At 47.9% G+C, this 23,102-nt stretch overlaps 1 protein-coding gene and 1 non-coding gene across 8 annotated transcripts; one reads left to right on the plus strand and one right to left on the minus strand.

The window, feature by feature from the left end:
* The first annotated feature begins 451 nt into the window (after positions 1-451).
* On the plus strand, positions 452-16,394 carry Abcd4 (ATP binding cassette subfamily D member 4). Of its 7 annotated transcripts, none has more exons than XM_017802378.2 (19): positions 452-596; positions 2,058-2,106; positions 2,322-2,449; positions 3,543-3,682; positions 4,845-4,961; positions 5,327-5,452; positions 5,988-6,038; positions 8,842-8,936; positions 9,195-9,316; positions 9,396-9,487; positions 9,658-9,747; positions 12,822-13,030; positions 13,169-13,260; positions 13,716-13,752; positions 14,065-14,114; positions 14,584-14,636; positions 14,928-15,004; positions 15,564-15,679; positions 15,843-16,393. In XM_017802378.2, exons 5-19 carry the CDS (start codon positions 4,897-4,899, stop codon positions 15,909-15,911), a joined length of 1,344 nt encoding a protein of 447 aa, XP_017657867.1. In that variant the 5' UTR covers positions 452-596; positions 2,058-2,106; positions 2,322-2,449; positions 3,543-3,682; positions 4,845-4,896; the 3' UTR covers positions 15,912-16,393. The 7 variants fall into 7 exon arrangements, with proteins under 7 accessions (XP_017657867.1, XP_029410288.1, XP_008847968.1 ...); XM_029554428.1 differs by having other exon boundaries at positions 461-815; positions 2,058-2,176; XM_008849746.3 differs by having other exon boundaries at positions 497-596; positions 2,058-2,176; positions 15,843-16,394.
* An 845-nt stretch (positions 16,395-17,239) lies between these two features.
* LOC115067110 lies at positions 17,240-17,370 on the minus strand. Its single transcript, XR_003846545.1, has one exon. It is a non-coding gene; the product is annotated as a small nucleolar RNA SNORA40 (small nucleolar RNA).
* Positions 17,371-23,102: the final 5,732 nt, after the last annotated feature.

Consider the following 23,102-nt stretch of genomic DNA (forward strand, 5'->3'; position numbering starts at 1 on the left):
AGGACCCGGGTTCGAGTCCCAGCACCCACATGGTGGCTACAAACCGTCCTTAACTTCAGTTCTAGGGGAATCCGAAGCCTCTTCTGACCTCCGCGGCATTGCATGACACGGGTGCAACCCACATACATGTAGGCAATATACTCATACACATAAAATAAGAAATAATAAATTTAAAAAATTAACGATTACACCGGATCCTCTAGGAGAAAATGTGGAACATCGACTATATTCAGAATCTAATATACTTGTCATAAAATAGTTACATTCCCGGCTACCGGCTGTCAAACAGGGAACCTCCTAGATCCAAAGGGGCCGCTCTAGCAGCTGGCCGCATTATATACTCTGTGCACTCGCTGGCTCTTTCGGGACCTCTGCGCTTCCGGGAGTGGCTCCTGGAGCCTTCCTCTCTAGCCGCGTGTCTCGGTGGTCACTGGAGCCCCTCCCCTCCGCTCCGGCGGGCTGGCCAAGAGCTCGGAGGACTCGGCCACAAGCTCGGCGGACTCTGCCCTGAACTGACCCTGGATGTGCTCCGCTCCCTCGTCGGTCGCATCCCAGGTCATGGCGGTCCCGGGGTTCGCGGCCGGAGCTGGAGCGAGGTGAACAGGGCAGCTGGTGAGGGCGACCGGGTTTGCTGGGCTGTTGGGGACCTTGCAGCTCCGGGCACCCGCAGAGAAAGAGGGGCTCGCGCGGGAGCGACCACCTCCGCTGGCCTCGCCGCCTGCTGCCGCCTCCGCAGGACTTCTGCAGCCCCTGCACCCTGAGCGGGTCCTTGCTCCTACTAGCCTGTTCTTGGTACCGCAGAGAACCCTCTTTTGGTATCTTTCTCCCCTCCTTCTATTCCCAATCCCGAGCCACTCCTCGGACACCTACTCTGAGCTTTAAATCATGCGAGTGTGTGTGTGGATATGTGCACATAAGTGTGGGCACCCGCGGAGGCCAGAGGCATTTGTGACAGGTTGTGTCAGCCACGTGATGGGGGTCGAACTCAGGACCTCTGAAGAGCAGTACGCACTCTTAATGGCTGAGCCATCTCTCCAGCCCCTATGCTTCGGTTTTGTTTTGTTTTATTTTAGACTACTTTATGTAAATTGTTGCGTTACCTTAAAATATATATAGTGATTTTGAATTCGTTTAAATAAGTTGTGATTTTAAAAATAGACAAAAAATATTTTTCTAACTAAACATGTTTTCGAGATCATGTTGTGCGATGTTACCCTGGGTACATAGACCTTATTTCCCTAGTCTTGGGTACCTAGATTTATTTATATATATATATTTAGGGCAGTGAGAGACCGTCTTAAAAACAAATAAACAAGGTAGATGGCCTCTGGAGGAAAGACAACCAAGTTTGCCTTCTGGCTTCCATATATACACTTGTACACATATTTAGACACTCAAGTGCATCTAAACACATGCATGCAAATTTTTTTTAAAAAAAGTGCTGGGCATGGTGGTGCATTCCTGTAATCCTAACACTCAGAAGACAGAGGCAGCCTGCTCTCTGGCCAGCCTGGTCTGTAGAGCAAGTTCCAGGACAGCTGGGGTTACAGAGACCCTGTCTCAAACAACAACAACAACAACAACCCCCCCAAAAGTTTATTTTTATTTTATGTGTATGAATGTTTTACATATGTATGTATATATATATCACGTGTGTGCCTGGTGTCCACAGAGACCAGAAGGCACTAGATCCCCTGGAACTGGAGTTATAGATGGTTGTTAGCCACCATGTGGGTGCTAGGATCCAAACCTGGGTTCTCTCCAAGAACGGCCAGTGCTTTTAATTGGTGAGCCATCTCTCCAGCCCCAGGAGATGGGATCATCATCATTAGATCATCTCAACATCATTAAGGTATCTTCATTAAGATATTTTTCTACATTTGCTTCTATTAGGTGAGTAGGGTCACTTTTGCACTGATATCTACTAACTGGCCGTCTTTAGCACTCATAAGCCATTCTTTGTGCAAAACTTGGATCCTCTCTAGAAAAATGAGGATAACTGCTCACTAAGACTTAACTGTCCTCTGAGCCTTTTCTCCAATTACTGACTTCTGCAGGCCCCGGTTAGATCTGCGACTCGTCCAGCGGTTCCTGAGGATACAGAAGGTTTGCTTTCCTTCTTGGTCATCACAGAATGTCTTGATGTTTCTGACTCTCTTGTGTGTGACCCTCCTTGGTGAGTGAATGGGTTTTGAGGAAGGGGAAGAGCCTGGGTTCAGAATTCCTTTCCTTATCCTTGGAGCCAATATCAAGAGTATCAAGAGGAAATGTCTTTCCTTTTCCATTTTCTTCTGATTTCTGGCCCCTCTCCCTCCCTACAGAACAACTGGTGATCTACCAGGTTGGCCTGATCCCCAGTCAGTATTATGGAGTCTTGGGAAACAAAGACCTGGCTGGATTTAAGGCACTGACCTTCCTGGCTGTTGTTCTCATCATTCTCAACTCCACAGTAAGGGCTTGCCTTTTCCCTGTGGGCTTCCCTCTCTGGTCTAACAGGAATGGAATGCCTGGTGGGATTTAGGCTTCAGGAAGCAGGAACCAAGCTGTTGGGTGTGTTTCTTCCTTTTTCTGGGAATTAGAAGGATACTTTCCCTGGAGATCAGAACCCTAGTCAGGGCCTTGATCTCACTATTGGCCATAAACTTATGGTTTAATTCAGCATTCAGTGGAAATAGCCAGTGTCCCTTCCCTTCCCAGAATTCTCACTTCAGAGAGCTCAGAGCACTTTAAAACCAGGATCCATAGCCAGAGTCACTGCTGCTTCTCTGGCAGCTGAGACTGTGTGACTCAAGCTGGCACAGTGTCACACCTTCTTTCCACCTACTACTTTCTTGTCTGATGGCCACCTTCCTCTACCACTTGTAGAGTTGGTAACAGCCTGATTGTTTTTCAAGATGCCTCCATTGTCATCTGTTTTGAGACTCCTTCAACATGTCATTCGTGTTTCCTTCGTCAGATTTGGCCCTTTCTCTGCTGCTGCCACAGTCTTTATACTTTTGCCGTTGTCTGCTCACTGGCTGGACTGTGGGTTCATTATTTCCCTAGTGCTTAGCACAGATGTCTTTCAGAAATGGCAGATGATGAGCAAGGCTCTGCCAAGACCCAGATTGATGCCCTCTGTCAGACTGGACTAGCAGTTTCTTGGGGATGCTTCTTCTTGTCCTAAATTCACCATTTTGGTGTGTAAAACCAAGGTATTTGGAAGCCTCTTTCATGCTTTGGCAACAGAGGAGTAAAAACATAAATGGAACAGACCATATAGTCCCCAATCTCCAGATGTTCAGTGTAACATATACACTGCAGAAAGGGCCTTGAGGGTCTTACTTTGATAATCCCTTCGAGTGTTTTTGAAGGAGCAGACACATGAGTGAATGGGGGAAGGGGAATCTTGTGATTTGAAGCTTTAGAAAGGAAAAGTGCTGAGTGATCAGAGTGGACTGTGCCCCGTCAGCAGAAGCTCCTACCAGTGCTGAGCTTTGAACCGAGACTTGCAGGAAGCCATCTCTTCCTCCTTCCCTTCCCCTTACTCCCCTGCCACACAGCTGAAGAGCTTTGACCAGTTCACCTGCAAGCTGCTGTATGTGAGCTGGAGGAAGGACCTCACTGAGCACCTGCACCACCTGTATTTCCGGGCCCGTGTGTACTACACCCTCAACGTGCTGCAGGATGACATCGATAATCCGTACGCACCCCTCTCAATCCTTGCCACCGGCTTGCCCCATCCATCCAGCTTTGCCCTGGAGACTCCTGACTGCACTTACCTACAGGAGGCCATCATTGCTATCCAGAGCTGTGTGGGGATGATGTTCTTCAAAAGATCATGGGTTTGAGAATAGGGAGCTAAAAAGAAGTTGGGAACAGCTCTCTTTAGTCTATTCCCTATCTTGAGCTTTGCAATAAGGCAAGCGAAGAAAGCCAGCTCTTGGATGTACGGGGCCAGGGGAGGGGGAAGCAGAAGAAAAAGAAAGTTTCTGTTGCTATGCTGTCTGGGATTGAGATCCCCATTCTGCCACCTTCCAGCTTCTCACTCTTACTAAGCCCCATGCTCCCCTTCTGTACAGTGAAGATAATAGTGTCTGTCTCAAAGGATGTAATGAGGATGAAATGATACTGTTCATGTAATGTATATATATATATCTATAGTGCCTGACATCAAGTGTTCAAGTATAAGCTGTTGTTATTTTAGAGGTGAGGAAGCTGAGACCCAGGGATTATAAGTGACTTGTCCAAGGTCACATTTCTAATTGGGAATAGGAGTTCCTCATTGGCCCTGGTGCTGAGATAAGACTTACAGGATCTCTCCTTCACACTTATGCCCTCCTCAGTCACCACTCCACAGCAAGCACTTTGCTGCCTGCCTGGGGTGACTTTTCCTCAGCTCAAGCTGAGCTTCCTAGTCAGGGTTCTTGGAAGGTGGCTAGGTGGCTGCTGCTGCTGTTGTTCACCTCAGTCTCTTCAGGATGGCTTGGCCCCTGTGAAGCTTTGTTAGCCAGACAGCTGAACTAGAGCAGACTCAGGCCCATAGCGAGAAGAGGGAGGATTGAGTTTAAGGAGACCATGTTCTACCTTATTTTTTTCCTTTGGCTTTATACAGAGCAGGCTCAGGCTCTTGGGTGCTGGATTTTCTGGTGCCACTTTTCCTGTAGGGTAAACTGAGGCAGCACAAGATACAGCTATCTAGAATCCTATTTAGAGGTAAAGGGCTACTTATATGGGCCCATCTTCCTGTGGGTATTGCTGAGGTACTAAAAGGAAAGGTCAGAAGAAGAGGTAGAAGTCCCCTGGCTTGCCCTAGTCTGGAGCCCAGCTCACTCTGGGTCTAGCTACTCTGTTGTTGGCTTTAGGGACCAGCGTATAAGCCAGGACGTGGAGCGGTTCTGCCGGCAGCTCAGCAGCATGGCCAGCAAACTGATCATCTCGCCCTTCACCCTCACCTACTACACTTATCAGTGCTTCAAAAGGTGCAACCTCTCCCTTCCCAGGCCCATCCTCCTCAGCCTGGTGTTTACCCAGAGTCTCCCAAACAGAGAGCAGGTCAGGGTCCAAGAGAGGCTCATCTTCCCCCTCCCACCTGCACCCCGGGGAGTCTTCATAGCTCACACAGTTATGACCCTGCCCCCTCTTTGGTCCTGTGATATTTCACTGTCAGAGATCCTGGCTCTAACAGCTTATTACTATGTATCAGATGTCCCCACGTAGAAGCAGAGGGTCCTCGGGGATGCTGAGATTGAACAGGGGCTACCTGAGAGGGATGGAGGCAGGGCTGAGATATATAGACCTATGGGGCACCCCATATCCCCTCACCCTCTCTCTTACGCCATTTCAGCACAGGCTGGCTTGGGCCTGTAAGCATCTTTGGGTATTTCATCCTGGGAACCATGGTGAACAAAACTTTGATGGGGCCCATCGTGACAAAGCTGGTGCAGCAGGAGAAGCTGGAGGGAGATTTCAGGTGTGTCTCTTGCTTCAGGATAAAGGATGGGGGCTAGATAAGGATGCCTAAATGTAACAAGTCCCAGCTATGCCACTTACTAGCTACGGATGATCTTGTGGGGGTGGGAGTGTTATTTGCTTCTTTACGTTTCTGTTTTCTCATCTCTGATGTGGACAGTATGCTTGTGTATTCGGAGAACTGGGAGCATTAAGGAGATGATACATGTGAAGCATCATCTGGGGGCCTTTTCACACACTATTGTTTCATCACCCTGTCTTGGGCAGCTGATTGATCTAGCCCCTGCTCTGTGCTTCTTACCTCCTGCTAAGCCAGGTCTGGGGGAGGAGGTCCTATGGGCAAGAATATGCTTGTTCTGTCAGTAGAAAGCTCAGGTCAGCATTGTTTGCATAACTCCTGCAGACCCACCCAAGCCCTGGGGTTTCAGCCCCTGTCACAGGCCAGAGGTGGAGCTAGGCTCTGCTGTCTGGAAGTGGGCTTCCTTTTGATCCAGGGCTCCCCATTATCAGCTCACATTTCCCTTCTTTCTGCCCAGGTTCAAGCATATGCAGATTCGGGTGAATGCTGAGCCTGCTGCTTTCTACAGGTGAGTCTAGTGGAGAAAGTTCCCCTCCTGACTTCTAGAGTCAGTAATAGAGAAGGAAAGAGGGTCTATGACCCTCTTGGCACCATAGAGCATGTCATACTTCACTGTGACCCTCTCCCTATCCTTCTCACTATCCTTGGGCTCAGAGACTGCTTCTGTAACAGGTGACTTCTTTGGTCTTAGTGGCCTAAAATGGCCAAAGGATAAAATGATGGTTTATTTTGATAATTGAGGTATCACCTTTGTCTGAATTCCGATCCATGAAGTAGCTTACTTGTTACCTCCTGGCATCCAAGGCTGATCCTGTATCTCTGTAGCATGGGAAGGACTAGGATCCTTGTAGAAGGTCAAGAAGCCAGAGGAGATGGATCCCTTTGGAGCTAGAGTCCCAGACAGTTGTGAGCCAATCAGGGTGCTCGGAAATGAACTCAGGTCCTCTAGAATATCAGTACACACTCTTAAGCACTGAATCTCTCCAACTCCAGAAGTTGTGTTATTGACAGGCCTGGTGGTGCACACCTTCAAGCCCAACACTTGGGAGGCAGAAGCAGGCAGATCTTTGTGAGCTTGAGGCCAGCCTGGTCTACATATTAAGTTCCAGGCCAACCAGGGCTACCTAGTGAGACCCTATCTCAAAAAAAAAAAAAAAAAAAATCAAGTTACTTCTTGGATCACCTGTTCTTGGAGTGAGTGAGTCTGATAGTTCCGTTCCTTTGCTTTTTTGTCAGTCTCTACTGTACTTAGCAAGACACCAGGAATACTAAGAATCTGAGCTGGAGCTGGGTGGTGGGGTAAGTAGGGCCAGTGGTGAATTTGCTTTTGGATTCTGAATCTTGTACTCATAAAACTTTAGGGAAACTGTGGGGTCTCTCCCTCCCCTCATGGGTCATTGGCCACCGATCCATGAGGACAAAGGGAGCAGAAGCAATGAACGGGGTCAGGACGGCCAGTGACGGAAGAAAGCCCTTCCGGGGAAGCAGGTTCAGTGATACAAACAGCTCCAGACTCAGTGAAACAGCTCCATTTATTCAGTGGGTGTTAGGGAAAATATAGTGTGGAGGCAGCAGCCAATGCTTATAGGTGCTCATAGTATGCTTTATTTACATGTGACGGGGATCCTATCATCCGACTATGGGGAAATGCCTAATTATCATATAGAAAAAACCTGGGGGTAGTTTTTACTCCAGGTAACTATGCCAAAGGTCATGTTCCAAATAAGGTCAGGTATCATGCTTGGCGGCACTTTCCAGGTAAGTCAGGCAGAGAGCAGGAGGCCGCCACTGAGAAGGAGAGTCCTTCCATATAGGGCCGAGCCCCTTAGAGCTATCTGGACATGGAGGACTACAACCCTAGCAGCAGGGTCCCCCAACATGAAACCAGGCTAGTTTTTAGTTAGCTCTTGGAGCTCCAGATGGGTTTCTTTTTCTGGCGGGGGGGGGTTCTTACTATGTAGTCCTAGTAGTCCTAGTTGGTCTGGAACTCACAGCTATCTGCCTGTGTCTGCCTCCTAAGTGCTAGAATTAAAGGCGTGTACCACCCACCATGCCTGGGTTCCTTTGCAGCCTCTGAAAAGTTTAAGATACCTTCTTTCTTCCCTCCAACTTTTCTTTTTGGAAAATTCCTAGTTAGGATTGAAGTTCAAGCGACCTCCTCTGGAGAGTTGTCCTTTAGTGGACAAGCCTGTTTGTTACCATAGTCCTGAGGACACATTGACACTCTTCCTGGTTAATGCACTTTGGCCACCTGCCCTCTAAGTGAGAGTCCCTTAAAGACAGGAACTATTTGTCCACTTCTTCCTTGCACTAGCTGACCAGCATAGAGCCTGGCACATAGTGACTGCTCCATTTCATTTGGTTAATACCAGTAGCTCTTGAGCCTGGGAATGTAGCTCAGTGCTAGAACCTAGCATGCCCACTGCCCCGAGTTCTGTCCCCAGCACCACAGTAGTAATCATCATCATCATCATCATAGCTAATAGCAGCTCTTTATTTTTATTTAGTTAGTTTATATGTGTATTAAGTGTTTGGCCTGTATGTATGTAAGTGCACCACATGTGTACAATGCCTGTGGAGGCCAGAAGAGGACATTGGATTCCTCTGGAACTGGAGTTATGGATGGCTATTATCCATCATGTGGGTACTGGGAACTGAACCCAGGTCATGCAAGATCAGCCAATACTCTTAACTGCTGAACCATCTCTCCAGCTCCCAGCTCTTACTTATTGAGGGTCCCTCTGCTTGACATTTTATATTCTAGGGTTCAGGGTGTAATTTAGTTGGTAGAGTGCTTGCCTAGCATGCACAAATTCCTGGGTTCAATCCCCAGCACCACATAAACCAGGTGCACACACCTAATAGTCTTTATATTCAGGAGGTGGAGGCAGAAGGATCAGGAGTTCAAGATCATCCTGAGCTACATAGCAAGTTCAAGGCTAGCCTGGATACATGAGACCCTGCGTCAGAACTCTTAAATCTCATTCTAACCTACTCAGTAGATGTTATTATCTCAGTTTTACAATGAGAAAAAATAAGGTGTTAGAGGCTTAGGTAACCACGTGTTATTTAAGCAGAAACCAGCTAGAACCAGGATTTGAACTGGGTGTGGCCAACTCCAGAGTTCATGGCATTTCCACAGACAGGATCATGAGGATCAAGCTGTGGGTGGGTACTAGTAGAAGAAAGGGTCTGAGGCTAAGGTTATTTGGATGGCCTTGGTCCCAAAATGAGGCAGTTGGTGATGGTGTGAGGGTAGTCCACTCTTGCTGAGCCCCTGCAAGTCCTGAACCTCCAATCTTTCCCATCAGAGCCGGGCACGTTGAGCACATGAGGACAGACCGCAGGCTGCAGAGACTCCTTCATACCCAGAGGGAGCTGATGTCCAAGGAGCTCTGGCTGTACAGTAGGCAGAGGGAACCCCAGAGGTGGAACAACGGGGTGGGGATGGTCCATTTCCCTTACTATGCCTCCCTGCTTTCTGCCCGCCCTCCCCTGAAGGAATTAACCAGGGGAGCCACTGCCTTTGCTGTGGGTGTCCTCGGGAGAATGAGGGTCTGGAGGAAGCATGGCTTTGTTTGGCTTCTTACTCCCCATCCTGAGGGTTGTGTCCTCTGCAGAACACATGAGTAGTTCCTTGTTTCACACACTCTGTCTCCTGTAGTTGGTATCAACACCTTTGATTATCTGGGCAGCATCCTGAGTTATGTTGTCATCGCAATCCCCATTTTCAGTGGGATCTATGGAGACCTGAGCCCCACAGAGCTTAGTACCCTTGTCAGCAAGGTGAGAGTGCCTCCTGGAAAGTCCTTCCACTGTAGCCCATTGCCTGGGGCCTGCACTGACAGCTTTCCATCCTACCCAGAATGCTTTCGTGTGCATCTACCTCATCAACTGCTTCACCCAACTCATTGACCTCTCCACCACCTTCTCGGATGTGGCGGGTTACACCCACAGGTGAGGTGGTGTCTTACCTCTAGTTCCTGAACAGAGTGTGAGCCACTGGAAGAAAACCTGAATGGGAAAAAGAAACAGAATCCCACCATATTTTAGTGGGTGTGACACAGGATGGAGTCCCCCCTCCTTCTGGCATCTAGATCCTGCCTCAGGTGCTTATTCTTGCCCAGGATTGGAGAGCTTCAGGAAGCCCTGCTAGACATGTCCCAGAAATCAGAAGACTGCGAGACCCCAAGTGAGAGTGAGTGTGACTTGAACAAGTGAGTACTGTGCTGCATTGTGGGTGTAAGAACACAGGCGACACCAGCTGGGTTCAACTTTGAGCCCCCTCCCAGCTGGGTAGCAGAGTTATGAGTGAGTGGAAGCAATCTGCATGTGCCAAATGCATCTTAAGTGTTTGCTGTTGTTGTAACTGTCATTCTGGCACCCATTGTATGGTTTCTGTCATCCCCCAGCCAATGGAAGCACATATGCCTTCTGCCTGGGCACTATAACACAACAAAAACAAAACAAGCCAGGCATGGTGGTTCACACCTCTAATCCTAGTATTTAGGAAGCTGAGGCAGGAAGCATGAATGAATGAATGAAAGATAAATAGATAGATAGATAGATAGATAGATAGATAGATAGATAGATAGATAGATTGATTGATTGATTGATTGATTAAATAGCAGAAGAGGGGGCTGGGAGATGGCTCCATGGATACATTGCCCCCTGGAATCCACATGTGCGATGCACACGTGCGTATGCATGTATACACCACACATAGACACAAAAATAGTAATTTTTTTAAAAACCCAAATCTGAATAGTACCCTCTTCTCTTGCTGCTGAGCCCTACCACTACTCCATTCCCCAGAGTGTGCCCCTTGTTTCCCAGGCCTCCCTCAGATGCAGAGATGTCTTTATTCATGTATCTTTGGGAACCAAGAATGTTTCTGATCTTCCTCTGTGCTCAGGATCTTTTTTTGTTTTTAATCTCATATGGGAAATTTACTGAACTGTTCTGAGTATCACTTTCTTCATCTCTAGAAGGGTATTAATGAAACCTTCTCACTAAGAAGTTGTAAAGATCAGATTTCATCCTTAGAAAGTACTTGGACTGTAGCCACCTAGTAAACTTTCAACAGTGGAAACATGGCAGGCGTGGTGGCACTTGGGAGGTAGAGGAGTTCAAGGACAGTCACAGCTATGTAGCAAGTTCAAGGCAAGCCTGGGCTACCTGAAGACAAAAAAGAAGAAAAAAGAAAAAACATGCAAAAGAATTCTAAAACAATGTAAGCAGTCTGAATTCCAGTCTTCACTCTCTCTTCTGAGGAATGAGTGCCCGAACAGTTACTCTGTTTAAAATAGAAGCTTCATGCCACTGTGAGCCAGAGACTGGGGTAATGGCTCAGAGACTGTGTGAAACTGTTGCTCAACCAGGATGCTGTTCTGTGAGTGCCAGCAGCTCCAGAGCTGTTGAGTGTTGGCCACTCCCACCTTGCTATCAGTATTCTAATCACACCATGACACCTTGAAAACCCAACAAGCCAGGCCTGTTGGTGGCTCATTCCTGAAATCTCCGCTCTTAGGAGACAGAGACAAGGGTATTCCCACAACTCTGCATAGTTCCGTGCTAGCCAGAGCTAGACCCTGCTTCAGAAACAACAGCAAAAAAATTAATTAAAAATCCTACCAATAGGCCAGGTGTGTCTCATGTCTGTAAATCCTAGCACTTGGGAGGCTGAGGCACAAGAATATTGAATTCCAGGCTAGTCTGGGTTATGGAACAAGATGATGGGCCTGTGGGATGGCTCAGCAGGCACCTGCTTCCAAGCCTGACAATCTGAGTTCTATCCCCCAGACACACATGGAAAGGTGAGAGCCGACTCTTGCAAGTTTTCCTCTGACCACACAAGTGCCATGGTAGCCCCCTCATACCCCATACTGCTACCACATGTAATATTTAAAATAAAAAAGAAGAAAGTGTAGTGTCCCACACATGTAATCTCAGCATTTAAGAGGCCTAGAGGGGAGGATTGCAGCAAGTTCAAGGCTTCACTATGCTACATAGTACCAGGCCTTCTAAGTTGTATAGTGAGACCCTATGTCAAAGAAAAAACAAAAAACCCTGCCAACACTAGAGTTAGGCAAAGTCAGCTCTGTATCCCTGGCAAGTCACTTAGATACCTGAGCTATGTGCCAAGCAGGGCAAACATCTACCATTCATAGATGCTGAGACTGATTAAGATCAGTTATGTAGGGGGCTGCACCCAGTGGGTACAGGACCCACAGATTAAATGTTCCATCTCTATTCCCATGTTAATGCTTGGGCTGTCATGACAATATTCCATAGACTGGCTTAAACAGTAGAAAACTTTCCACAGTTCTGAAAGCTAGAAATCCAAGGTCAAGATTAGAGCTAGCAGGGTTGTTTTCTCCTAAGACATTCATCTCTCCTGGCTTACTGATGGTCACCTTCTCATTTGTTCTCACATGGCCCCTTTGTGCATGCCCCATCCCTGGGGTCCACTCTTAACAGCCTCCTCTTAACATCACCTCTTTTTAAAACTTTGAGTGTATTGCCTACATATCTGTAAGTGTACCCATGTTGTATAGTGCTCGCAGAGGCCAGAAGAGGGCATCAGATCCCCTGGAACTGGAGTTATGGACAGTTGTTAGCTGTCATGTGGGTGCTGGGAACCAAACTCAGGTCCTCTGCAAGAATAGCCAGTGCTCTTACCCACTGAGCCATCTCTCTAACCCCTTAACATCACCCTTTAAAAATATATTTTATATGCCGGGCATGGTGGCACACGCCTTTAATCCCAGCACTTAGGAGGCAGAGGCAGGCAGATCTTTGTGAGTTCGAGGCCAGCTTGGTCTACATAGTGAGTTCCAGGACAGCTGGGGGCTACGAGGAGACCCTATCTCAAAAAGACAAAAAAAAAATACATATATATTTTTTATTACTTTTATTTTATGTGTATGAGTGTATTGCCTGCATGTATATAAGTTCACCTGTGCCATGCAGAAAAGGGCATCTGATCCCCTGGAACTGGAGTTATGGATGGTTGTTAGCCACCGTATGGGTGCTGGAAATCAAACTTGGGTCCTCTGCAAGAGGAGCCAGTCCTCTTAACCACTGAGCCATTTCTCCAGCCCCAACATCACCTCTTTAAAGAACCATTTCCACATCCATTATACTCTGAGGCACAGGGATTAAGACATCCACATAAGAATTTGAAGGGCATGGTAAGACCCTAGAGCCTGTGAGGCAGAGTTGTCTCTAGGCCAGGCACTTGCCCTGTACTGCTCACATGGCATGTCCTCCTACCTTCCCGTCTCCCCAGGGCCCCAGAGTGGCCAACAGCAGATCCAGTGGACACAGCTTTTCTGCTTGAACGGGTTTCCATCTCGGCCCCCTCCTCTGACAAACCCCTAGTCAAGGACCTGACCTTGAAGATCTGTGAAGGGCAGAGCCTGCTCATCACAGGCAACACGGGCACTGGCAAGACCTCCCTGCTGCGGGTTCTGGGAGGCCTGTGGGCGAGCACGAAGGGTGAGAGCCAGGCCCTCCCTGCCTCCGACCTAACCTTGGCCCTAGTGGGCAGTGTGGTGGGAAGAGGGTGAAATGGAGAAAAGGGGCAGTTACCTTCTCTGGGAGGTCTCCCAATAGAGGCTTCTGTGGGCTCTGCAGGCTCAGTGCAGATGCTGGCTGATTTTGGGCCCCACGGGGTGCTGTTCCTGCCACAAAAGCCGTTCTTCACTGATGGGACACTTCGAGAGCAGGTCAGCTGGGTCAAGGGCCCACTCCTCCCACCTCATGTGACCCACTCACATCTGGGTCTTATAACACTGGCAGCCCTCAGGCCCTAGGGAGTTAGGGGCAAAAGGTAGGGTAATAAAATGCCCATGCCTGGGAACTCCCAGGTTCTAGGAACATTCTATATAGTATTTATGGACTAAACTCAGAGAAACCCCCTGGGGCTGCTGGCCTGTGTGTTGGACACTAAGGTTGGACTCTAGGCTCTGCCCTCAGGAGGCTCTGAGACTCTTCCCTCTGAAGGTTATGGTTGCCCCCTAGTTGATCTGCATCTCTCCTGCTGATCCCTCAGTCAGGTGACCCTATTCGGCTCAGGTAGGGAGGAGCTGTCTTTTCTGTGTGGTTCTTAGGGATTCTAAGAGCAGGGGCCTGTTGCCACTGTCCCTGTTACCCTCATAGCCAGTGTCGTTCTTGTTCTCAGGTGATATACCCCCTGAAGGAGATCTACCCTGACTCAGGTGAGCTGGTCCGTCTTCTCATCTCAGTAGCTTCTGTTCCACCTGACTCTGGCCTTCCCTGTGCCTATTGGAAGAGTGTCTGGCCAGGTTGCTGGTTTCAAATTGGGTTTTCTCCTTTAGCTGCTTACTGTTTGGGGAATCCATCCTGCTACCTCATCTTCCCCAAAGAGAGGTACCCATTGGAGAAGGGAAGCAGTTATTCCTTTCACCGGCCCCTCCCCTATCAAGTTTGTTCTGGGGCTCCTGCCTCTGCTATTCATTCTGGCCAGCCAGAGGGCCTGATGTGTTATTGAAGCTGTCTCTGCTTTTCAGGTTCTACTGATGATGAGAGGATCATGAGGTTCTTGGAGTTAGCAGGCCTGGTAAGTAGGACAGGGGCCCTAAAGACTCTAACACAGCCATGAGCTCTCTCTCTGTCTCTCTGCCTCTCTGCGCCTCTCTCTCTCTCTCTCTCTCTCTCTCTCTCTCTCTCTCTCTCTCACACACACACACACACACACACTCAAAATGGATTTATTTTGAACTTTGTGGAGTCAGGTCTCTCCTTGAGTTCCAGGGAACAAGCTCAGATCACCTGGCTTGCACAGTAAGCACAATCCCAGACCCATCTCACTGACCTCTGTTGAGAATTTTTAAATGCCTCTGTTGAGAATGGAGTCTGTCTGTATGTTGTCAGCATACTCCAGCTAGTCTAAACAGTGTACAGGTGATAGCACCACCTTGGTATACCACTGGGGTCTGTCACAGAAAAGTTTTGTGTGTTTGGAAGCTAGAATGACAGAAAACAGGGGTGGACACTTCCCTGGACTTTGTGCCCTCTGTCTGTTACAGTCCAGCTTGGTGGCAAGGACAGAGGGTCTGGACCAGCAAGTGGATTGGAATTGGTAAGAATGAAGAATGAAGAACTTCCCCGTGAAGGCAGTGGGTCCCAACAACCCTGTCAAGGGATAGAATGGCTTCTTTCCCCAACAGCCAGATGTTTACTGGTCTATCAGTTCAAGTCGTACCCCTGGGCATGGTTTGGGTCTCACCTATATCATGGGAAGCAGGGCTGTGCCTAAAAGGGAGGGCCTTTGAACTGGGGCCTATCTCTACAGAGAACTTCTTTCTGCAGGCCTATTCCTGGTATAAGTCAGGCTGTCACCTTTTAGGGCTCACCTCATTCTTTTTTTTAGGTATGATGTCCTGTCCCCAGGGGAGATGCAAAGGCTGTCCTTCGCCCGCCTCTTCTACCTGCAGCCAAAGTATGCAGGTGAGGTCCACATTGCAAATGCACATGCCAGGCACAGCATGTGCTCACATGTACCTGTGCATACCTGTGTATAGCTGGGCATTCCTGTGTCTCCTGCCATGATGAGCAGTGCTTGGTGCCTTGGCATAAGGATGTAAATACCTACCATTAAACTTCTGCTATGGCAACCTCAAGTTGGGAATTGTTGGGATTGTCGTTCTTTGACCTCTGCCATATGAGTGAGCATCCCCACAGCTATACCTGGCAGGGGGTGTGTATATATGGCAGCTGTGGACTTTTCTGAAGGCACAGCCTTAAGTGAACTGGGAGCCCTGGACTGTAAAGGCTCAGCAAGCAGGGGCACTTATCGGTGTGAAGCTAAGGGGCTTGGGCCGTGCTCACAGGTGTGTGTGTGCTCTAGTCCAGCATGGCTCTCTTGGACCGTGTTCTCCCTGAGGCAGGGAGCCTATAAGCCAGGGCAACTGTCAACTCCCACACCCCAGGATGAATATGGGTTGGAGGAGTAACAGAGAAGGCAAGGGTATTTTTGTGATCCCTTGGCACCTCATTCTGCCATCAGTGCTTGATGAAGCCACTAGTGCCCTGACAGAGGAAGTGGAGAGTGAGCTCTACCGAATTGGCCAGCAACTGGGGATGACATTCATCAGCGTGGGACATCGACCCAGCCTTGAGAAGGTACCCATGCTCCTAAGGATGGCCCGAGGAGGAGGAAGAACCCAAAGGCTGGTCTGGCCAGGACCAGAACCCCGTCAATATGAGGCATTGAGTAGCAGAGGGAATAGGGTGACCTCCTACTCTGGCAGCTCTCTGATTTTAGTGGGGTGATGGTCTCTTGCAGTTTCACTCCTGGGTTCTGAAACTCTGTGGAGGAGGAAGGTGGGAACTGACTAGGATCAAAATGGAATGAAGCCAAACAGGTGGATGGCCACCAGGACACCAAGCTCTGGGCAGGCCTGCAGTGCCCAAGCAGAACAAGAAGGCTGATGAGGTGGAAAGGGGCCCCAGGTTTGCCTCAGGTCCTGGGAACCTTGGCAGCAGTAGGCCCAGTCCAGGAACGGCCCTGCAGCAACACTGAAGTCTTCCCAGTGCCACTCCTGTGATTTCTGGATGCTGGAAGTGCTGATTACTTACAGATTACTTCAGATGGTGTTTACTGAAGAAAAACTGTAAACTATAAGAAATGAAGAATCAGGGTGGGAAGGCTATTAGACTCAAGAAAGCTGGGGAAAATTCACAGTGATAGATTTTTAAACTTTGACCATTTAAATTTTCTAACTTTTTTAAAAAAAAGTATTTTAGCCAGGTGTGGTGGCGCATTCCTGTAGTTCCAACACTTGGGAGGCAGAGGCAGGCAGATCTCTGTGAGTTCAAGGCCAGCCTGGTCTACATAGTGAGTTCCAGGACAGCTGGGGCTACAGGGAGACCCTGTCTCAAAAAAAAAGTATTTAAACATTAAAAACAAGTTTTTGCAGCTTTTACTTTTTCTATAGTGCAGATTTATCTTTATTTTTTGGTGGTTTTGTTTCGTTTTGTTTTATGTATATGAGTGTTATTGCCTGAATGTATGTAAGTGCATCTGTGTTGTTCAGTGCCTGTGGAGGCCAGAAGAGGGCATCAGATCCCCTGGAACTGGAGCTATGAATAGTTGTTAGCTGCCGTGTGGGTGCTGATATTTGAATCTGGGTCTTCTGCAAGAAAAGCCAATGCTCTTAACCACTGAGCCATCTCTCCAGCTCATATAAAATTTCTCTTTTCTTAAAAAAAAAAAAAAAAAAAAAGCTGAAGCTAGGTCCTCACATCAGGCAGCAATTAGCTCACCGGCCTCCAATCTAAGATTCTCTGAGTGGTAGTTGGGAAATTTCACAGCTTTGCCCAAGCTTTAAACCAGTGTCCTCTATTTTCTGAGATCTCTAGTCTTCTCAGATTCCTGATGTTGAGGACTGCAGCTAGGTGAGCTCTGTCTTGCCGGTGTGCATGGGAGTCTCTGTTGCCACCATTGTCCCGGCTGCACTGCCATCTTGGCCCTCCAATTATTTTCTTTCTTACCTGCCAAATCCTGACTTCAGAAATTTGAGATCAATACAAAAGCACCTATGGTCAGGTAAATATTCATCTTGTATGATAAGGTTACTTACATGATCCTTTGCCTGTATTTGATCTCTTGGGAGTCAGCTGCCCAGGGCATCATTCCTATATCATCTTTTCTTTCAACACCATCACTTTGAGCTGTCTTGTCATATTCCTGCCTGTATGTATCAGAACTCATACACAATGAGCAATGAACAATGAATTCTGCATTACAAAAGGTTCATTTTTTCACCTGTCTTTCATGCCTTTGTTTGCCAGTTGAACAAACACAAAGTGACTTATTTTTGTAACAGGATCTCACTATGTAGCCCTGGCCAGCCTGGAACTCTCTTTTTTTTGTTTGTTGTTTTTTGTTTTTTTAACAGGGTCTCTCTGTGGCCCCAGCTGGCCTGGAACTCACTATGTAGATCAGGCTGGCCTCAGTCTCACAGAGATCTGCCTCCAGAGTTCTCCTGTAATGGAAGCACTAGGGAGGCTAAGGCAAGATCACAAAAAGTTCCAGTTACATAGTGAATTCCTGGCCAGCCTGGGCTACAGAGTTAGATTCTGTCTCAAAAAAAACCCAAAGCAAACAAAACCAAAACAAATCAAGGTGTTAGCAAAAGCTCCCTCTCTTCAAAGAAGGGAAATGATATGGGGTTGGAGAGTAGGCTCAGTGATTAAGAGCTGACTGCTTTCGCTTGGGTTCCATTCCCAGCACCCACATGGCTGCTAAAAACTGCCCTTAACTCCAGTTCTAGGGGAATCAAATGTCCTCTTCTGACCTCCAAGGCATTACACAACATGGATGTGCTCACATACATGCAGGCAATACATTCAAACACATAAAATAAAAATAATTAAAAAAAATTTTTTTTAAAGGAAAATGATGTGGGCCAGGCATGGTAGCACATACCTTTAATCCCAGCAGAGGCAAGCAGATCTCTGAGTTCAAGGCCAGTCTGGTCTACATAGTGAGTTCCAATCCAGCTGTGGCTATAGGGAGGCCCTGTCTCAAAAAGACCAAAAAAAAAATTTTTTTTTTTAATTGATTTTTAGTGTGTGTTTGGCCTGTGCACCTATGTCATGTAATGCCTGAGGAGGCCAGAAGAGGGCATTGGATCCCCTGGAACTGGAATTACAGACAGCTGTTAACTGATATGTGATTACTGGGAACTGAACTTGGTCCTCTACAAGAGTAACCAGTGCTCTTAACTGCTGAGCCATCTCTACAGCCCAAAATTTTCTGTTTATAACTATATCCATTCTGGGATGGAGAGATGGCTCAGCAGTTAAGAACACTGGCTGTTCTTGCAGAAGACCCAGGTTTGAATCCCAGCACCCACATGGCAGCTAACAACTGTCTGTAACTCCAGTCCCAGGGGATCTGACAGCCTCTTCTGTCCTCCCTCAGGCATTGCACGACACAGGTGCACTTTCCTACATGCAGGCAATACACACATACACATAAAAATCTTAGAGGAACAGGAGTGGATTATGACATGAGTGTGAAATGGCAAGATAAATCATAGGCTAATATGTATGTGTTGCTAAGAGCTGAAAGGAGAGCTGGGGACTGCATGGAGTCAAGGGATAATAAAATGTACTAAGAAGGCTGGGACTGAACACTCGCTGATCTGGAAATATTAACCCAGGGCAGAAGATGCAAATTCCTGGCTGTGAGCTCCGTGAGAGTAATGACTGAATGCCAGCTGGGACAATGGGGACTGAGTGCCTGAGAGGGCCAATCCTGTGTAAAAACCCAGGCAGTGCTCACCGCCAGCCAAAATTGTTACTAGGGATGTGAGGGCTAGCCTCAGACTGTCAACAGAAGCTGTAAATACGAGCTGCTTCATGCACATCTCCCTAATGTTTTCTGGTTTTGTTATTGTCTTGTTTTTTTTTTTTGAGACAGGGTCTTACTATGTAGCCCTAGCTGGTCTGGAACTCACTATGTATGCCAGACTGACCTCAAACTCACAGAAATGAGCCTTCCTCTTCCTCCTGAGTGCTTAAAGGTATGGAACACCACACCCAGTTGCTTGCTTGCTTGTTTTTTCTTTCTTTTTAACGATTTTTATGTATGTGTGTTTGTGTGCCACATGTGTGCAGGTGACTTTGGAGTCCAGAAGAGGGTGTTGGTTCCCCTGAGTTAGAGTTGAAGGTGGTTCTGAGCCACCCAGTATGGGTGCTGAACTCCAGTTCTCTGGAAGAGCAGCCAGTGCACCAAACCACTGAACCGTCTCCCTAGCCTGCAGAGCCACTTTTCATCCTTTACTTCTGAGCTGAGCAAGTTTTGTCCCTAGATTCAACCCCTGGCACCACAAACAAACCTGGTCTGCTTCACCCATGATGAGGAGTGTGGATACTCTTCCCTCTCACTGCTGAGCTTACTGTGATCACTTTGCTCAACCACCTCCTCCCAGGCCTCACGGGGCCCCAAGCCAGGGTGGGAGGTAAATCTCTGCCTGGTGGACCCCATTCCTGTGACAAAGACTCACTGAGGTCCACACATAGCGCAGCTCAGCCACACTGCGAGCAAAGCCTTGGAGGTATATTGGAGAGGTCCTTGGCTTAGAGGCAAGGAATCCAGAGGTGGGCAAGGCTGCCAATCAGTGAGAACAGTTAGCATTAAAGGGACAGATCAGTAGTGGGAAATTAATGGAGTGAGGCCCTGTCTCAGCTGTGACTAGTCAAAGTTTGCTTGCTGCATTGCTGTTTGAGATGAGGAGCAGCCAGGAGACCAGAGGACAAGAGGAGGCAGGACAGGAGACAGAGCCTGGGGAAGCCACTGGCTCTTGACTAGAGCTCTGGTCCCCAGAAGGTGTTATATGACCAACTTGATTAGCAGAAGCCTAGGGACTAGAGATAGGGAAAGGGGCAATTCTGACCCTTGTCCTAACCCATAGAAGCCACCTGCCGAGTGCTGGGGTTTCCAGGTGTGCCCCATCACACCCAGCTTTACAGAAAAATGGAGATGGTAGTCCAGAGTACTCATCACGTCCTCTCCCCATTTCCCATTAACGTCTAACATCAGTATGGCACCTCAGTAATGGTTGATGAGCCAAGGGGCCATACTGACACCCTGTGCATGCTGAAGCTCTCAAAGGGCAAGAAAGACTCCAAGGTCACAGTGAGCTGGAGGTACAGGTGACATAGGAGGCTGGAGGAAATGGCAGAGTGGGAACCAGGTCCTGGTGGTTACTCAAACCAGGTCTTCTGCAACCACTGCTCTCTATGCCACAGTCCCTGGCTTCAGGAGCTCCCACCCCACTCCCATGTGCCACCCTTCCACCCCAGCCAGCCTCTTCCTCATTCATCTCCGGCAGGCCTGTGCAGCAGAATGGATAGCCCTCATCAATCAGTCCCTCCTGCCCATTTATCGCTTTCTTGTACTTCCTGGAACATGCAGCCTGTCTACTGGCAGCCCGGCTAGTGGGGTGTTTTCCATCGAGGGGTGGGATTACAGGGTCAGCATCTGAGCAGGATTTCTGCTGCTTTGTTCTGCCCTGATTGGGCCAGGATGTCTGGGTCTTCCCTTTCTATCCAGCCTGTTTCCCATTGATGATCTGGAGGCAGCAGCCAGCTGCCTGCTTCCCCCAGGCAAATCCCTGGGGTGACTGTCCAGGACTTCTAGGGTCTCCCAAGTACTCAGACCTCAGGAGCCTACCTTGTCATAGTCATCTTCCTTTGGGGCTTGTGGCACACTTCCTAATGTCCTTTCTTCCTCCCAGCATTATGAAAGAAGATGGTATCATTGAATTTAGGAGGCAGGAGAGAGGCTCAGAGGCTAAGCACCTTGACCTGTGTCCCATGAGTGGTCAGGTCACTGTACTGTTTGTTTTTATGGTCTCTTATGCTTCCAAGGCCTTAGGACTGTTACTATTTTACAGTTACATGTGTGGTTATGGAACTGTGTCTCTCCCCTAGACTAAGTTCCATGAGACGAGGAACTCAGGACTGCTCTGCCTACCACTGTTCAATCCCCAGTGCCTTGCCCCATCGATACATGCTAGTTGCTGATATCTGTTAGAACTCATACACATTAAATGCTCAGTAAATCTTGTTAAATTATTGATGAATTCTCTGTTATAGACAGAACATTCATTCATTCAACAACATCTGAGTAACAAGCCCTTTGATGGGTCCTGGGATAAAAATGATAAATCAGGCTGGGTGTGGTGGCGCACACCTTTAATCCCAGCACTTGGGAGACAGAGGCAGGTGGATCTCTATGAGTTCGAGGCCAGCCTGGTCTACATAGCAAGGCCAGCTGGGGCTACAGGGAGAACCTGCCTCAGAAAGATAAGAAAAAGAAGAAGAAGAAGAAGAAGAAGAAGAAGAAGAAGAAGAAGAAGAAGAAGAAGAAGAAGAAGAAGAAGAAGAAGAAGAAGAAGAAGAAGAAGAAGAAGAAGAAGAAGAAGAAGAAGAAGAAGAAGAAGAAGAAGAAGAAGAAGAAGAAGAAGAAGAAGAAGAAGAAGAAGAAGAAGAAGAAGAAGAAGAAGAAGAAGAAGAAGAAGAAGAAGAAGAAGAAGAAGAAGAAGAAGAAGAAGAAGAAGAAGAAGAAGAAGAAGAAGAAGAAGAAGAAGAAGAAGAAGAAGAAGAAGAAGAAGAAAGGTAAATCAGATATAGGTCCCACCCTTAATTTTTAAAAGAATTTATGTGTATGAGTGTTTTGCATGCATGCATGTAAGTGCACCCATTTTGGCAGAGGCCAGAAGAGGGCGTTGGATCCCCTGGAACTGGAGCTACAGGTCGTTGTTAGTCTCCATGTAGGTACTGGGAACTGAACCTGGGTCCTCTGCAAGAGCAGTCAGCACTCTTAATTGCTGAGCCATCTCTCCAGCCCCTAATTAAAAAAAAAAATTTCTTTGTCTTTTTGAGACAGGGTCTCCCTGTAGCCCCAGCTGGCCTGGAACTCACTGTATAAACCAGGCTGGTCTTGAACTACAGAGATCCACCTGCCTCTGCTTCCCGAGTGCTGGGATTAAAAGGGTGCACCAGCTCAGTCCCTAATTTTTTATTGTTTTTATTTTAAGTGTATGAATGATTTGCCTGCACATATATAGGTACACCAAATGTATACAATGCACAAGGAGGCCAGAAGAGGGCATCAGATTCCCTGGAACTGGAGTTATGGATGGTTGTTGGCCATTTTGTGGGTGTTGGGAACTGAACCTGGGTCCTCAGCAAGCACAGCCAATGCTCTTAACCACTGAGCCACCTCTCCAGCCCCAGGTCCTACCTTTAAAGAAATCAGTCTTATGGGGAATATAGACTTGCAAATAAATTACAACACAACTGGGGAAGTGCTAGATTGGAGTGATGGGCCAAGTGCTGTGACAGAACAGAAGCCATAAGCCTGCTTGGCATGAAGGAGTGACAGTACTTTGTGGAGGGTTAGTGTGGGTAGGGCCAAGGATGGGCCCTCCTAGACTACGGGGTGCGGGTGCAGCAGGAGCCTGCCCTGCTCAGAGGAGGCCCAAGGGAGCAAGGCCAGGCAGGACACACAGGAGCCAGGGAATTCCCATGTATGCCCACCAGGCTCCAAGTTGGGAAGGGTCACATCCCAAGTACCAGGACTTTGACCTCCTGTCATTGTCCTTGATGGGCTGCCAGAAATCTCTTCCACAAGAGCATTCCACAGCTAAGTTGATTTGAAACAGTCTTATGAGATATCTTGAGCTCAAATACCATCTACCCAGTCTTTCAACTTGTAATTCCATCCAATACATCATCAAGTCATGGGTTACAACTGTCTGTAGGCAATTTCACATACCCTCCAGATCTGTTTCTCCTTCACTCGCTTTTTTTTTAAGATTTTAAGCCAGGCGTGATCTTTAATCCCAGTACTGAAGAGGCAGAGGCAGGCAGATCTCTGTGATATCCAGGCCAGCCTGGTCTACACAGTGAGTTACAGGCCAGCTGAGGTTTCATCAAGAGACTCTGCCTCAAAAACAATAAAAATTTTGTGTGTGAATGGTATAGATGCCTTTGGGCACAGAGGCCAGAAGAGAATGTCAGATCCCTT

Source organism: Nannospalax galili, unplaced genomic scaffold (assembly GCF_000622305.1).
Source record: "Nannospalax galili isolate Female #2095 unplaced genomic scaffold, S.galili_v1.0 scaffold24, whole genome shotgun sequence".
Taxonomy (NCBI): Eukaryota; Metazoa; Chordata; class Mammalia; order Rodentia; family Spalacidae; genus Nannospalax; species Nannospalax galili.